Source organism: Geospiza fortis, unplaced genomic scaffold, assembly GCF_000277835.1.
Source record: "Geospiza fortis unplaced genomic scaffold, GeoFor_1.0 scaffold425, whole genome shotgun sequence".
Classification (NCBI taxonomy): Eukaryota; Metazoa; Chordata; class Aves; order Passeriformes; family Thraupidae; genus Geospiza; species Geospiza fortis.
This window is the reverse complement of record NW_005054387.1, coordinates 2,345,607-2,360,809: the sequence shown is the minus strand read 5'-3', so window position 1 is coordinate 2,360,809 and position 15,203 is coordinate 2,345,607. Positions and strand designations below refer to the sequence as shown.

At 54.4% G+C, this 15,203-nt stretch overlaps 1 protein-coding gene across 1 annotated transcript in view; it reads left to right on the top strand.

The window, feature by feature from the left end:
• The window catches only part of SMG6 (SMG6 nonsense mediated mRNA decay factor), a 104,357-nt gene that overhangs the window by 42,463 nt on the left and 46,691 nt on the right, over positions 1–15,203 (top strand). Inside the window, exons 10-11 of the mRNA XM_031060632.1 lie at positions 6,974–7,090; positions 7,572–7,740. Of these exons, the coding sequence (XP_030916492.1) occupies positions 6,974–7,090; positions 7,572–7,740 (286 nt within the window). The remainder of the gene's footprint in view (positions 1–6,973; positions 7,091–7,571; positions 7,741–15,203) is intronic.

Here is a 15,203-nt window from a genome sequence, read left to right as displayed (position 1 = left end):
TCGGGCGTGCAGAGGGAGCTGCAGGCTCCTGGGCGGCCCCGGCTGCTCTGGGAACACGTGCAGCGAGTTCCCCTTGCTGCTGCTGTGACCGAGACCCTCTCAGAGCCTTCCTGCCTCTCCACAGGGGGACACCAGTGCAGGGAGGTGGTTTGGGGGCATCCAGGTTATTACTAAAATCCTGAGGTTGCTTTGGGAGGGGTCCAGCCCTGTGTGCTGCAGGTGGTGATGCTCAGCTGGGCCACAGTGCTGGAGGGGCTGGAGCTGCCATCCTGTTTGCTCAGAGTGTGGGAGCTTCCTTCCAGGAAAGCTGCCCATCATTCCCAGGGTATCAGGCAGGGCTGAGCAGTGCCTGCAGGTTCCCAGGCTCTCTCGGGGGCAGATGAGTGCGTGTGTGACTCGCCAGTTCCCAGAGCCGGGAGTGCCAGTGACTCACAGCTCTCCCTCGAGGGGGTGTTGGGGAAATGCCCCACAGCTGTGAGCACCCCCCTCACTTTTGCTGCTTTTTATTCCCGTGGTTGTGTGCGGTCTCCACCAGCCCGGGCTGGCAGCAGGGCTCTCCTCAAAGCTCTCCTCACCCATTTCCTGCAGACAGCCCCAGCCCGGGGGGCTGCCCTGTAGCCGTGCCAGGGCTGTGTCTGGCGGGAGGGAGTGACTCACCATGGGGAAAGCTGTGTCTGAGAGCGAGGGAGCAGAGGAATTGCCTTCAGGTGCCGTCAGCTCCGAGGTGACCCCAGCTCAGCTCGGGTCTCTTCCCCTCAGGGCAGCAGCCAGCTGGTGAATCAGTTGTCTGTGCCTCCAGAGCTGATGTGCTGACACATCAGGCGGGTGCCTTCGCCCCCAGCCCTGTGCTCACCAAGCTCCTGCAGCTCCTGTGTCCCCTGGCCAGCCCCTTATGTCATCCCTGGGACTGTGGCCATGGAACTGTTCGTTCTTTTGAGTGCCTTCCCATACAGTCCTTCACCCTGTCACCAGGAAAGGTGGCTTCAGCTGTTGTTCCCTGGGAGCAAAGCACATCCCTGCTGCTCTGCCAGCACTGGGATCACCTGCTTCCAGCACTGCTCTGGGCTTCCCAGCCTGGAGCCACAGCTCAGGTGAGGACAGAGAGGCCAGCATGGAGGCTGTCCCACTGGAGCCCTCCTGACCCTTGGCTGAGGCTGTCTGGTTGCTTCAATCAAAAGAATCTGGTGTCCTTTGAGATTTGTTGGCTGGGATTGTTTTAACTGTGGAAGGTTCAGCATTCCTTGTGTTTAGTTAGCTGGGATGGGTGGATGGAGGAACATGTCCTCTGCTTGCTTGTAAGCTTGAAGGCTCCTGTGGCTCCTTTCCACCCAAACTGGGGGCACACTCAGAGCAGAACAGCTGGGGGCCCTCACTCCCAGCCCCTGCCCCATCCCCGTGAGCAGCCCACGTGTCCTGTGCTGGCTGTGCCCCGATTGTCCCTCGCAGGATTTCCTTCAGCACATGGCACTGGAGCAGCCACCAGAAGCTTCCTCCAGCAAATCCCTCTCCTCGTGGGCGGCTGCCCCTTGCTCTTTTCCCATTCCCATTTCCTGTGGTTGGTCGTGCTGCCCTAATAAAGCTTTGGCACTGCTGTTTTGCACACCCTAGTGGGAGAGGGGATGTGTTTATCACTTTTCCTGGAGATTATCTGTTTAAGCACTCTCTGACAGTTACAATAACAAGGGCAGCGCGTTGTGTTTCCCAGCAAAGGGACACTCTCTGCTGAAAGATGTATAGCACTAATTAGAAATACATAACATCCGGCCACATGGCAGCCTTCTCCCGGCCGCTCCATTTCCTGAGCTCAGACGACTTTGACGACAGTTGGTTTATGTTTTCCATGAATATAACATTCTCAGAGAAACGCTAATTTCTCCCCGCTACAAAAGTCCCCTTTTCTCTCTGCCTCTCAGCCTCTCCCCCGTGGAACAGGTAGATTTATGGCTGCAGGAGTGCTGGGTCGGGCTCTGCTGCAGGCTGGGTGGGAGCAGAGCCCAAAAAACCCGGGAGGATCCAGGTAGGAGCTTGCAGAGGGCGCTGCAGCTGCTGATCCACCCAGCTCCCTGCAATCCCTGCAGGAAACTGCCTCCTGCTAGGAAAACAGCGCTCTCTGTGCAGCCCAGACCTCAGCTGGGAAAAAAAAAACCCTTTCCTACATGCAAAGAAACAGAAGGACTCCTCTTCTTGATCTTCAGAAAAACCACTCATCGCTGGTTCCCAGTTGCTTTTGCTCTGTTCTTGCAGTCTGATGCTCATCAGCTCCCATTTTTTCCATCCCATCCCTCTCCCTCTCTCACCCTTGGGCTCTGCTTCAGAGCCTGGGTCCAATCTCCAGCTCAGGCACTCATACAAGGACATTTTTACAGGAGTCCCCACCTGCTGGATGGGAGCAGGGCAGTTGCTCTGCTGCCTGTAACACAGGTGAAGGGAGGTAGGAAGATGGAGCTTGCTCAGGAGGGTGAAATCTTAGCAGGTTTTAACTGTTGAAAGGAATTCCTATTGAGTATGGAAAAACTGCTGTCTTTCACATGTTTATAGCTTGGCTAAGTGTGGACAGATTTCTAGTAGGACAGGAAAACTCTCTGTTAAAAAGGTTATTCTGCAGCAAAATCTCAGATCCTTGTTCCAGGATTTACAGTTGCTAGATTAGCTGAAGGAAAAGGTTGTAAGTGGTTTTTTACAAACAGGGGTAGGCCACTATCTTGTTTCCTAGCCTCATTCTCACAAGTGGCTGAGCTGTTTTGGCTGAAGATTTCCAGGAGAATTCAGGCTGACACAGGCACCTAGCATGGAAATTTCAGCAGAGTCTGGGCCAGCTAGAAAAAGGGGCTGACAAGTGGCAAGTGTCAGGCAGGGTGCTCAGAACTGCTGCAGCTTGTGACCTGCTGCCAGTCTGACCTTCACAGGGGTCTGCAGGGCTCTCATTTATTTTTCTGGTGCAGACAGACAGATCTTTGAGGAAAATTCAGCCTTTGAATAGTGCAAATCAGTTATTTCAGTGTTTGGTGACTGCTTTAAAATGCTCTGCCTGCTCCTTCCTAGCCCCATGCAGTGTTCCACAGACTGGATTTTTGCTGATTTTGATGTGGGGCTACAAGTGGTCAAGAAACAGCTCCAGCCTAAGGAAACTCCCCAGAGGAGGCTTTTTAGGCCAGCTCAGCTGGCTGCAGCGTGCCTCCAGGGGCTGTGTGTTGGTACAGCAGCACAGACAAGGCTGTGCATTTACCCTGAGTCAGTCCTGGCTGCCAGTGCAGGAGCCCTGACCTTAGGTTGTGGTTTAACAAGCAGTTATTGAGGCAGCAGTGCCAGCTTTGCCCACCTGCCTCGGCACCCACGCAGCACCTCTGAAGGCAGTGGCACAGCTGAGAGGTGACATTTGTGAGCCTGCTGAGCACTGGTGTTCCCAGAGCTGAGAGGTGACGTGACAGGAGCTGTTTATCCAGGGCTGGCATTAACAGGGACGTTTGCTGGCTTACAGGGGGAGAAAGGTGGAGGGGGAATGTGTTGTGGTTGGTGGTGTTGGGTGATTTCCTGTGGAGTGTCACTGCTGTGGCTGCTGGTGGCACAGAGGAGCCCCTGCTCCAGCTACCTCAGAGCTTGTAACCTCGTGGCCCCTTCCTTTGTGCGTGATTTCTTTGCATAGTTGCCTGACACCTCCACGGTGTGCCCCAGCTGTGCAGCGTGGCTGGGTGTGAATTGGGAGGGTTATCTGATGACAGCCCCATTTGGGGTTTCAGGGGAGGAAGTGGAGTAGATTTGTGGCAGCTTTAGCTGTTGGGGTGCCATTGATGCCACTTGAAGTCTCTGTCACCGAGCTTTTGGTGACAGCCTGCGGGGGTAGGGTGCAGGGTTGCCTGTGGACCTGACACTCATTCTGCTTCATCTGCACCCACTGTGGATCTGGGGAAACAGATCTGGGAATTAGAGTTTGCCCTGACTTGAGCAGTCAGGATCTCTCTGCCTGCTCTTGTTAGTCTGGGGCAGCTGGTGTCTCCATTTTTACTAGTGCTGTGCAACTGCAGGGACAGAAATGACCTAAGTGTCACTCCATTCTCCAAAAACATCTCTTTTCCAATAAGTTTGTGTCTTACTGTGCATTACCAGCAGCACAGACGTAATTACCAGCTCAGCTCAGAAGTAATGGTGCCCTGTGGGCTCCAGAGCAGATTTGTTGCTCCAGCCCTCACTTCAGCATATTTTGTACAAAATGTTTTCCTCTTAGTGCCAGGCTAGGCTCAGACACTGAGTGGGTCCAGAGAATTGGTTTCCTTATTGCCCATCACTCAAAACATTTACAAGTTTCTGTTTAAACACCCCAAGTGCTTTGCCCTTTGATTGTCCCCTCACCTTGTCTGTCTCCTGTGGCAGGGGTAGCCTGGGGTTTGTCCCCACATCCTCTGTTAGCCCTGGCCACTGGCTCCCAGCTCAGGGCAAGCCAAAGCTCCCAGCCTCCCGAGGAAAGTGGTGAAAAGGCACAGAGAGAAAGTTTCTCCTGATTTATGGTGCTTTCCTCTTTTGTCCTACAATTAAGCTCTTAAGAGCCTTTGCTGGTGCATGTTCAGGGGTCTTGAACAAGCACCCACCTGGATGTTTGTCTCTCTTTGCTGGAGGAGCCTCCTGGGAATGAGGCTGATGAGCTCATCCGATGAATGAACTTTCAGGGCTGGGGGAGTTTTGTGCATTTTATGAGTTTAATGATGAGCTGACAACACCCATGGTAGCTGAGCTGGAGCTGTGTGACAGCAGCCCTTTCAGTGTGGGTGTCCTAATGCCCTTAACTGCACAGTGGGCAGCTTTGCAGGCTGTACCAGAGCTGAGCAGGGCTGAGGTACATTGAGGCACCTTTATGAGCTGGTGGGCACACAGTTCATGTTTGCAGCAGCACAGGATGTTTGATGGACAGCTGTATCTGCCTCAGCTCAAGTGCAGGAGACTTTTAACTGTATTTTGGCTGTTAAATGTTGTGTGGGGAACTTGTAGCCTGCAGCAAGAGCTGCTGGTGGCAGTGAGAAGGGCTGGGACCAAGCCTGGCCACAGCCACCACAGAGCACTGGTCCAGCTTTTGGAGCCAGTCTCTGAAATACACCCTGAAATATGGGATGCTCATCTCCTTCACCATCACAAGCACTGAAGCAGATGTTTTAAGCTTTGCCTGTTTTGGAGGGGGTCAGGATGTAGCTTTTGCACCAGCTCAGTTTGGGGGGGTCACTGTGAGCACAGTGAGTCCTGGGGGCTGCCCACTCACGGTATGGGGGTCCATGCTGAAATGCCCAGAGATTTTCACCACCCAGGGGACTTGCCAGACTCAGATGTGGTGGCTGGACCACCATGGTCTTGTTGTGTGTCCATTTAAGACAAGAAGGGAAGACTCTCACAGCATCTCACCCGAGTGCAGGGGGAGGGAGCGCAGGGAAGATGACTGTAATTTCTTGGACTGGACTGTGGCCAGAGCACTGGGACTAACACTCTTAATTGTGGGAAAGGCTTCATGAAAGAGATTTACTGTCCCAGAGTGGTCACATCTTTAGTTTTATGTTTCTTCCAAAAGCTGACAGCCCCTGTAGTACAGCACTTCCTACCGTTGCTCTGCAGCACCAGCTCAGCCTGGTTCCACAAGCAAAGCACCGTCTTTCAGCTACCAGGTGCCTTTGGTGCTACCCTGGGTTACCCTCCACACTGGATGCTGAACTCCTTGACATCTGTAAGAACTGTCAATCCAGCCTTCAGATGTTCCTCCTTATTTTTCCTGTATTTTCTTGATGCGTTCTTGTCTTTTTTTGGATGTTTTTAACCTCCCACCCCACTCCTCTGAAATGATCTGTCCTTAAAACCCCACTATTTATTCTGTGCACCTCAGGTGTTTTGCTAGCCCCAGATTTAACCTGGTCTCAGTGTCCTGCTCTAATCCTCTTGCTGTTTGCTCAAAATCCCTGCTCTGCCACATCTGGGCAGTTGAGCTCCCAACACCCCCCTGCTGACATGTGGCTGGTGCTGATGTCTCCAGCAGAGGTGCCTGGGAGCTGGGGGGCTCTGGGAGTTCTCCCTTCTTTACTCAGCCCTGGGGCTTCACTCGCCCATTCAGAGTCAGTAGCTGTGAGTTTGTAGAAATCCTCTGCCTGGCTTGGGGCAGCTGTTCTCAGGTGGAAGCTCTGATGCTGCAGTAAGCCAGGGAGGAGCACAGAGCAAACAGCACTGATGGGTAGGAACCCAGTAAATGTGTGGGTTCTCCCCAGCCAGCCACTCCCCCACATCCTGGGAGGATGTGGATGGGGAACAGTGGGAGTTGGGAGGGCAGAGGCTTCCCTTAAGGCTTAAAGCCCTTGTGAGAGCTCTGGGGCAGGCTGGCATGTCCCAGGCACTGCTGGCCTCCCCAGCCTAACCCAGGCTGGCTCCAGGCAGTTCCCTCGAGCCAGCTCCCCACTGCTCTCAGCAGCCTCAGAAGTGGTTTCTGGCTGGGGGGATTTGCTCTCACTCTGAGCCAGCTCTCTTTGGAAGAGCTGTGGTCGTGTGGCATCTCCTTGAGTAACAGTTCCAATTAAACCCTCTTGACAAGCTGTTGTCTGACTGTGAAACTAATGGGAGGAGCCCCCTCCTCAGCTGCTGAGGTTAAAACTCCAGCAGGGACAGAGATCAAACATGCAGCTAATTACCCTTTTAACACTTAAACATCCCCTCCTCCTCAGGAGAAGGCATCAGCCCCCAGCAGCAGCTTCTGTGCTGGGAGCCCTGCGTGCCAGCGTGGTCCTGGCTGGCTCAGCACATGCCATGGGGTTGGGCATGGTGTGGGCAGGGGGGCTGCAGCCTCTTCCCACTCCAGAGCAGCCACTCACCACCTTTTTCCTTCCTAAGTGGAGCAATTATGTCTGGGACAGGTGTAAAATAGGGAATTGCTCACCCCTGCCCCTCGTGGGATGCAGAAAGGGAGGCTGTGCAGGTGAAACCAGATGTGACCCAAACCCTCTGTGTCTCCTAGAGTGCATCTCTGAGGATTGCCGCTCCGTCATCCAGGAACAGGCCACAGCCCTGGGGCTCTCCATGTTTGCCCTCCTGGTGAGGAGGTGCACCAGCCTGCTGAGGGAATGTGTGCCAGGTAAGGGCTTAGCAGCAGGGTCCTTGCAGGGGCCCATGAAGTTGTTACATCCCTTCCTGTCTCTTGGGGTCTTGGGATTGTCCCCCAGCATCCCAAGCTGTGCCCAGGTTTTAGCTAGATCAGCTGCAGGAAAGCCCCTGGTGTGTGCAGACAGAAATGTTTGGAAGAAAGGGGTAGACTGAGGCCATGCTTTCTGCCAGCAACTGGGAAACTTCCCAAAGCTGGGACCTGGGAATCCTATCTCTGTGATTGGTGCTGTGGCACCCTGCTGCCCTCAATAAAAGGGATCACAAACACCCTGGCTTGCCTTCCAGTGCAGTCCATGGAGGGAGAACAGATCTGTCTTTGTGCTTGCTGTGGGTTGTGGCTGTTCCCTTGTGCGTCCCAGGCTGGGATGTTGGGATCTGTGTCATACTTTCCCAGTCCCTGCCTGAGCCTGGCTGTGGTGAGCTGCCTCAGCCCTCACATCTTCTATTTGCAGTTCAGCCACAAGAGATGGAGCAGGAGGATGAGGAGGACGACATCAAGGTCTCTGCCTTGCCCCAGGACCTGAAGGAGCTGCTCCCCAGTGTGAAGGTCTGGTCGGACTGGATGCTTGGCCACCCGGACACCTGGAACCCTCCTCCAACGGCTCTTGAGCTCCCCAAACAGTACGTGCACCCTCTGGTTTCTGCTCCCTCCCTGAGCTCCTCGTGCCACCCTTCCCCCTTGCTCATGCTTTACTGCTGGCTGTGGCACCCAGGCAAGGCCCACTGCCCAGGGAATGTTGGGAATTTGTCACCCTTGGTGACACAGTGACGTCTCCATTGATGTGTGAGTGGGGCTGGAGGGTGCCTGGTGGCTGCCCTGTGTTTCCATGTGTTAGAAGATGGCTTATGAGGTGGATTTTGACTTTCTGCTTAGGATGTGCATCTGGTTTTGTTGGGATCCCCTTCCTTTAAGTGTTCAGCTGGATGGGCAGGGCCCTCCTCTGGACCAGAGGGAACTCCATTTCCAGCATAAGCATTTTCTTGCCTTTTTTTTGACTGAGTCAGGCCAACCTTGCTTGGGCTGGGCTAGCCTGGAGCAGCTTGCCTGTTCCTGGAGCTCCAAAATTCACCTCCCCTCTCCTTCAGAAACCACTTGTCCCTACCCTACGACGCACAAAAGGGTTAATTTTCTAAACTGGCCGATCTCAGCCCATTAGTCCATAATGCGGACTAGGCAATTTGCATATTTTTGGACAGAAAATTGAGCGAAGGGGCCAAGTATGGAGTATGCAAACGGCGTCTGAGCATGCTCCGTAGCTGCTTTCCCGCAGGATTTTCCATCTGCCTCCGGTGCTCCGGATCCAGAGCCTGAAATCACGTCTTACTGTTAATCCAAAGGAGCCAGAACCCTGGGTGATGGGAAGGAGCATTAAGAGTAATCCAGCAAAGTGGCTTAACCATTAATGGGTCCCCTCTCCGTGCGTCAGGTCCAGTCCTGCTCTCCTGGTTTATTGCCTCTTACTCCAGTTCTTTTTCATTTGGCTGAGGAAATGGAAATCTCACACAGGAAGTTCTGGGCCTCATTTTGTGGAGATGGAGTCTGTTTTCTGTTTGTCGGCTGCTCGGTGTGGGACCGCTGCCTGCTCATGTGAACTGCTGCCCATCTTTGGGCAGGAACTCAAACTGGGATCCATCACGTGAGCCTGGCTGCACCAATCCCCCCTTCCCCTCGCAGGGAGCGCCGAGCCCTTGGCCAGGGGCAGCCTCAAGATGGAATTTCTGATTGGCTTCACTCAGCCAGCGCTCGGCGCCTGCCCTGGGACCAGCTGTTCCCTCTCCTGTGGGGCACAGGGCTGTGTCCATGTCCCCCCGGGGTGATGGAGCAGGTGCAGGCTCCTGTTTGCTCCTTGGGGTGGAAGAAGGTGCTGCTGGTGGTGGTGGTGGTGGAAGCCCACCCCAAGGCTCTTGCAGGAGTGGTGGGCGTAGACACGGGGCTCTACTCCACAAGATCCTGATGTGTTCAATGGAGGAATGAGTATCTCTTGTCTTGCTTGGCCTCTCCATGGAGGGTGTCCCTTTTGTCCCACCATGCCCATCCTGTCCCCCATGTTGGCTCCCAGTTCCTCCACTCTGGTGCTCTTTGGCTCTCATGGAGAATCTGCCTTAGCCATGCTGCTCTTCCAGCCCAGACCTCTTGTATGGATGGGTGTTGGTGGTCCAGGACTCTGGGACAGCAGTGGTTGAGCTTCCATGGAGATGTAGGTAGTGATGAACAGCAGGGAAACAGCTCTGCTCTTGGGCATGACCTGGAATTTGCAACATTTGCCCTGGGGATAGGAAAAGAAAAGGAGAGCACTGGGTTAGTGTTTCAGTTCTTTATTGACACAAGCCTGCTGGCTGCCCTGGGGCTCTTCAGGAACCAGGTAGAGCCACCGAGTCCAAGGGTTTAGATAGGAACAGCTTCAAAGAAGTTTAGAAGTAAAACATGGGTCAGAGCAGCAGGCGTGGTGGAGTAAGCCAAGGTTTATGGGCAGGGTGAGCTCAGGAGCAGGGAGAGCACATGAGGAGCAAGTGCAGATGCCAAGTTAGAGCTGAGTGAGGGGCCTGGGCCATGTCACACATGCTCCTGCCACTGGGACATGCTGTGAGATCCACCACTGCCAACAGAGAAGCTGGTAGGATACTCTTAAACTACTTTCCTTGCCTCTTGTGATGGCATGGGCACAGAGAAAGGATGTAGAAATCCCCTGAAGCACAGCAGCGCCCTGCAGAGATGCCATGAACGTGCTAAAGCTTCTGGAAAAAACAGGCCTCATACCCACCTGGAAGCCCACTCAGAGCCCAGAGCTCGCATCAAAGTACAGCTCATCCAGGGCCAGAATGCTGGGCTGGGCTTGTGGCCAGCAGGGCAGCTTGGCAGGGCTCAGCCAGAGCTTTGGGCTGGGGCTGTGCGTCCCAAGGCCTCTCTTGCCATGTTTGCAATCGCTCCTTCTTCATATGGGAGAGAGCTGGGGGACTTTGAGAACGTCTAAACTCAGCCCAGCTGTGGCAGTTGGTTTATTGCTTTCAGCTGGTACTTGAACCCGGGTCCTGGTCTTGGAGTCTTTCCCAGGTTTAATCCCCGGAGCTTTCTCTGCAGCTGTATGACACTGCGCTGACCCCGAATGAGGATAGGAAAATAGAAACGGTGCCAAGCCAGAGTCTCTTTTTCATTTGGAGTCTGGCTGTCTGCCCATGACCAGGGTTACATAATGGGAAACATAGCTGGGGCTCTGGAGAGCCCGCGTTTCACCACGCTGCCCAGACCTTCGCGTTCTGATGCTATATATCTTCCTAATTGTAGCTCGGATGCATTTATCACACTGCTGGATTTGAGTCCTTACAATAAAAAAATAAAAAAAAAAAAAAAGCAAAACCAACCCCACACCAAATTCCTCAGCTCGCTGCTTTCCCCCTTGGACAGAGGCGGAGGGAAAGGTGTGAGGGGTGAGCGCTGCCGAAAGCCGGCAGATGGATGTGAGCCATGCAGGAGTGGGCTCTGTGGAGTGGGATGAGAGGCTCAGGAGGCTGTGTCTTCAGGGTCCTTTTTGTTGGTGGGAGCTTGGGAATGAACCCTGCTTCCTGGCAGGCAGCCTCTTCCTACCTGGGGGCTCAGCAGTCTTGAATTCAACCCAAGCGAGAAGCTGCATCTTTCCCCAAATCCACCCTTCTTCTTGGTCTAGTGCACTCCTGCATCTCCTGGCCACACTGCATGGTCGTCATGGCTCAGGGGATGCTCTGGAACAGATTTTCAGTTGTTGGACTTCCTAACTACCTCTCTGTGTGAATTTGAGAGGTGAAAGGTGTCCTTCCTATTTTGGAAGAGGTGCTCAGCGAGCTTTCCATGACTCTTTCCTCATGTCTTTCCAGAATAGGAGCTAAACTTAACCTTGGACATCTCTGCTTCAGTGCCTCAGGAATTGTGTCTCTGAACCAGGTGTTGCCAGGTCTCCTAGCAGCAAGCAGCTGTCACTCCTGTATCTTAAAATTAATTTCTGTCTTCATGTTTCATGGCAAACCTTGTGTCAAGTTCTCTGCAGGTGGAGAAGTGTCTTTCAGACCAAATGTCCCCAGGAGTGAATTGCAGAGATTGGAGTGTAAAAGCAGGGATTCTGGGAAAAAGGGAGCAGGGTGGCTCCCCTAAGGCAGAGATATTGACAGCAGATGGGTCAGAAGGTGGATCTCCAAGGAGGCTGCTGTGTAAGTGACTCCATCCCGTTTTGGAACGTGTGGCTGGGAAGAAGGTGAAGAGGGCTGGGCAGAGCTGCTCCTTGCTCTGTTCTGTTGCCACGATTAATCCACTGCTAAATGAAGCACAAGGACTGATGGGGAAGCCACTGACTAGACACACAAACTGCTGCAGGGCTGACCCTGGCAAATCCATGCTCCTTCCACACGGGGCCAAGGGCCTCTCAGTTTGTGGAGACTGTCTGCAAGCATTTAAAAATGGTTAATTTAAACCAAGTATTAAATTAAATCCAAAAGCTGTGAGCACATTCTAGAGCTTACCTTCCCAGAGAGATGTGCCAGATCGCTCTCATCACTTCGCTCTTGTGGAGAAGTGTCACTGAGATGGCAGCTCCCACTGGGAGGGATGGACAGAGTCTTGCACAGAGGTGCCAAGACATTGCTGGAGTTTGCTGGAGACTAAATGGAAAATCCCTTCTGCAGATCCCATCCTCAGTAACTCTGGCCACCAGAGTTTCCCTATCGAGATATCAAAGCCAGGGTTCGGAGGTGTCTCAGTAGTGTAAACCAGGCTGAGATTGGAGATAAAGTCAACCAAAGGAGAAGCCAAAAGTCTCTGTGGAGAAGGGGGCTGTGGCAAAGCAGGGGCTGGCTGGGAGGAGACTGCACCTCTCCTGGGTAAAGGAGCTCAAAAGGTGGATTCCTGGGGGAGGAATGGCTTTGTGGATGCCTGGCTGGCCAGAGGGACCATGTGCAGGGCAGAGTGGGGGAAATCACTGATGCACAAGGGCTGTGACCACCTCATCCTACTCTGTCTGAGCCCAGACCAGGGCTGCTGAAGGCATTTGGGAAAAACCCCCATGGCCAACCCTTTTTGCTCCTTGCAAAGGAGCTGCTTGTAGTTCAGCTTCCCGTGGTCCAGGAGAGAGGAAAGGCAGGAGGAGGAGGAGGAGGATGCAGAGCAGCTCATCCTGTGGGCACTGGGAGCCGGCAGTGCCCAGCCCCGGGAGCAGCAGCCCGAGGCGTTTGCCATCTGCACGGCAGCGCTGGGAACACAATGCAGGGCTTCTTCTGCGCCGCGCTTCCCGGGTTTGTGCTGCAGCTGTGCAGTTTGGATGTTAGTGTTTAAACAAGCTGGTATTACACAGGAAATGGCCACCTCCACAGGCCCCCGCAGGCTTGTAACGTGGGGTCATTGTGCTTGATATTAATCACCAGGCAGCGCGCGCCCCCGGTGAGGATGGCGGGGATTCGGTGAGCATCAGGCTCACCCTGGCATCCTCTGCTCTCTCCATGCTTTGCTGTGTGCTTTTTGCCTTGTGGTGATGCCCATCTGGGCATCATCTCTGCCAGGAGCCCTCCCCAGCCTCTCCAGGGCGGTGCTCAGCTCCAGGGCTGCGGTCCAGCTCGCCGCGCACTCTCGCCGCTGCCTGGCCGGGCCATGTCCGTCGGCGTTGCAGCTGGGCTGCGCTCACACTGACAGCTACATTAAACCTGGAATCCTGAGGCAATAAAAAAGAAATTAACTCTTATTTTTTTTTCCCCGTCCTAGTGGAATAAGCAAATGTAAATGTGTCTGTGGGGAAGGGAATGAACCCCCGTTCCGAGGAAAGACCTCGCGCTCACCCCCTTCTCGCTTCCTCGGTTAAAAGCTCTGGGAGCCTCGTCCCCGTACCTGGGAGCTGCGTGCCTGGGCTCAGTGTCAGTAATCGGGGCCTCCCTCCGCACAGGGACGGTGAAGCCGTGGCACTGTGCATGCACAGAGCTTCCAGGCACCTGGAGCTGCCTGGGCTCTGCACAGAGGCTCCAGCACTGCTGCACCGTGGGGGTGACATAACCCAGAAATGCTTGGGGGTGGCCATGAAGTGGTGCTGGGCAGAGGCAGTGGGGAGAAAGAGGCTGACAGGGCTCACAAGTGTTGTGTGACCTTCCAGGGCAAGTGCATGTCCCAGCAGGAGATTCCCAGGGCTGTTGGTGTCAGTGGGAGCCGTTTGTCCTCGCTGGCTTTGCCAGCAGTGGCAGCTGGTGAATGATGGTGGTGGTGGCAGTGATGGGAGATGAGCTGCAGAGGAGGAGGGGGTGGCAGAAAATGGTCAGAATTGATCTCTGCAGTGCTGCCTCTGCCATCACAGGAGAAAACCAGGGAAAAATGCCAACACTACTTCTTTCTTGGCTTTCTGAATGCTCTGCAGGGTGCTGCTGGGGTAGCAGGGCAGCGAGAGCTGGCTACCCAGGGAGCCAGCACAGTCTGAGGTTTGACTGAAGTGAGCCCAGGGTGGGAATCTGTCACATTCAGGGCAAATGGGAGATGTGGCAAGGCACTGTCAAACTGTAGGTGAAGGTTGAAGTGGCAGGGGCTGCTCTCACACTCAGGGGTGGTGAGGGGTGCCCTGCCTGGCTGTGCTGCCGAGGGGGAGAGGAAAGGGAGCTGCTGAGCTGGGTGCCTGCAAGGGCATTAGCAGTGCCAGCCCAGTGACTGCTCCTGTGGCATTTTTCTGACTTTGGATGCCAAGCCCTGTGGAGGGAGGTGCTTCCTGTACTTTACCTGTGCCGATGCTCCTGCCACTACCACCCTGGCCGTGCAGTGAATCCCAGTCCAGCCCAGCATCCTGCCACTGCCCTCTGCCTCCCTCTCACCCTCACTGTCATCATCATCCCCTGCCTGCAGCTCTGTTGTTTGGGAATATGGGCGAGCTCTCTACAATGTGTCCCTTTCCCCTCTCCTCCACCATGGCCCCATACACCTGGCTGTCCCAGCCCCCTGGAAATGTCCCCTGCATCTCTGCCTGTCCCCAACACCCCAGTGCTCTCATTCCCTGGCAGTTTTGGGCACTTTTCCCATTGCTCTCCCTGCTGATGCCTCTGCACCTCCTTCATCCCAGCGAGCCCTCGTGGCCCTGGGGCCCCACCAGTGCTATGTGACTGGCCTCAGGCAGCCAAGCCCAGTTGCCAGCAGGGCACTGGGGGAGGCTGAGCCTCCCAAGCCCTGTGCATCTCCCATGGGCAGAGCTCGCCTTGGAGGTGGCCCAGAGCAGCCCTATCACATCCGGTGCTTGTCTCTGCAGCCTGGGCCGGAGGATAAACTATCAGGGCTGTGGGGCAGTGGATCATTCCTCTTATTATTTTCTTCTTTTGCAGATAGGGGTCGTGGAAAGTTCAGTTCCTTTTAACCCTCGCAGCTCTGTTTATTTTCCAGCTGGTAGCACAAACGCAGCGTTTCCCATTACATCACAAAGGGCCTCGGACAGATCCCTCCGAAAAACGTGTTGCAACTGTTTATTTTTTTCCATATTTAAACATTTCTGACAGCCAGACCTGGCTGAGCCAAGCGATGGAGCTTTGTGAATGAACCCAGCTCCTGGTGTCTGTGAGCAGAGGGTTTTGAAGGACCTCTCCTCCTTTGCAGGACGTGGGCTAGGGCTGGCTCAGGGACATGGGCGACTCTGCCTTACACGTGTGCTGATTACGTGCCGGGCTTTGATTAATGGCTCCTCATTCTGCCTGGCTCCCAGGACGCTCTTGAAAACAAGATGTTTCATTTCAGTGTGCTTTCCTGGTACATTGATTCCCGTAAATAACCCAGTGCAGACTCTGTCCACCTGGAGCAGTTCAAAGAGCAGGGGGCCTCCCTCCAGCCCTGGGCTGCCTCGGCCCGCACCGGTCACTGCTGCACCCCCGGGGATGCTGGATTCCCTCTGCTTTTCTCCAGAGGTGTGGGCTGGAGGAGCAGCCCACCAGAAGCACATCAGCCGCAGTTTCCCCTATTTCCTACTTAAATCCCAGTTTACATCTTAAAAAAACCCAATCTGAGTGTTTGTAGAAACAGGAGGGGGAAATGCAGTGCGAGGCAGCCTGGTCAGCTGTAGTGCCCCCATGCTTATTGCTTGTTTCCCTGCTTTCTCCACACTCTCTGGAGT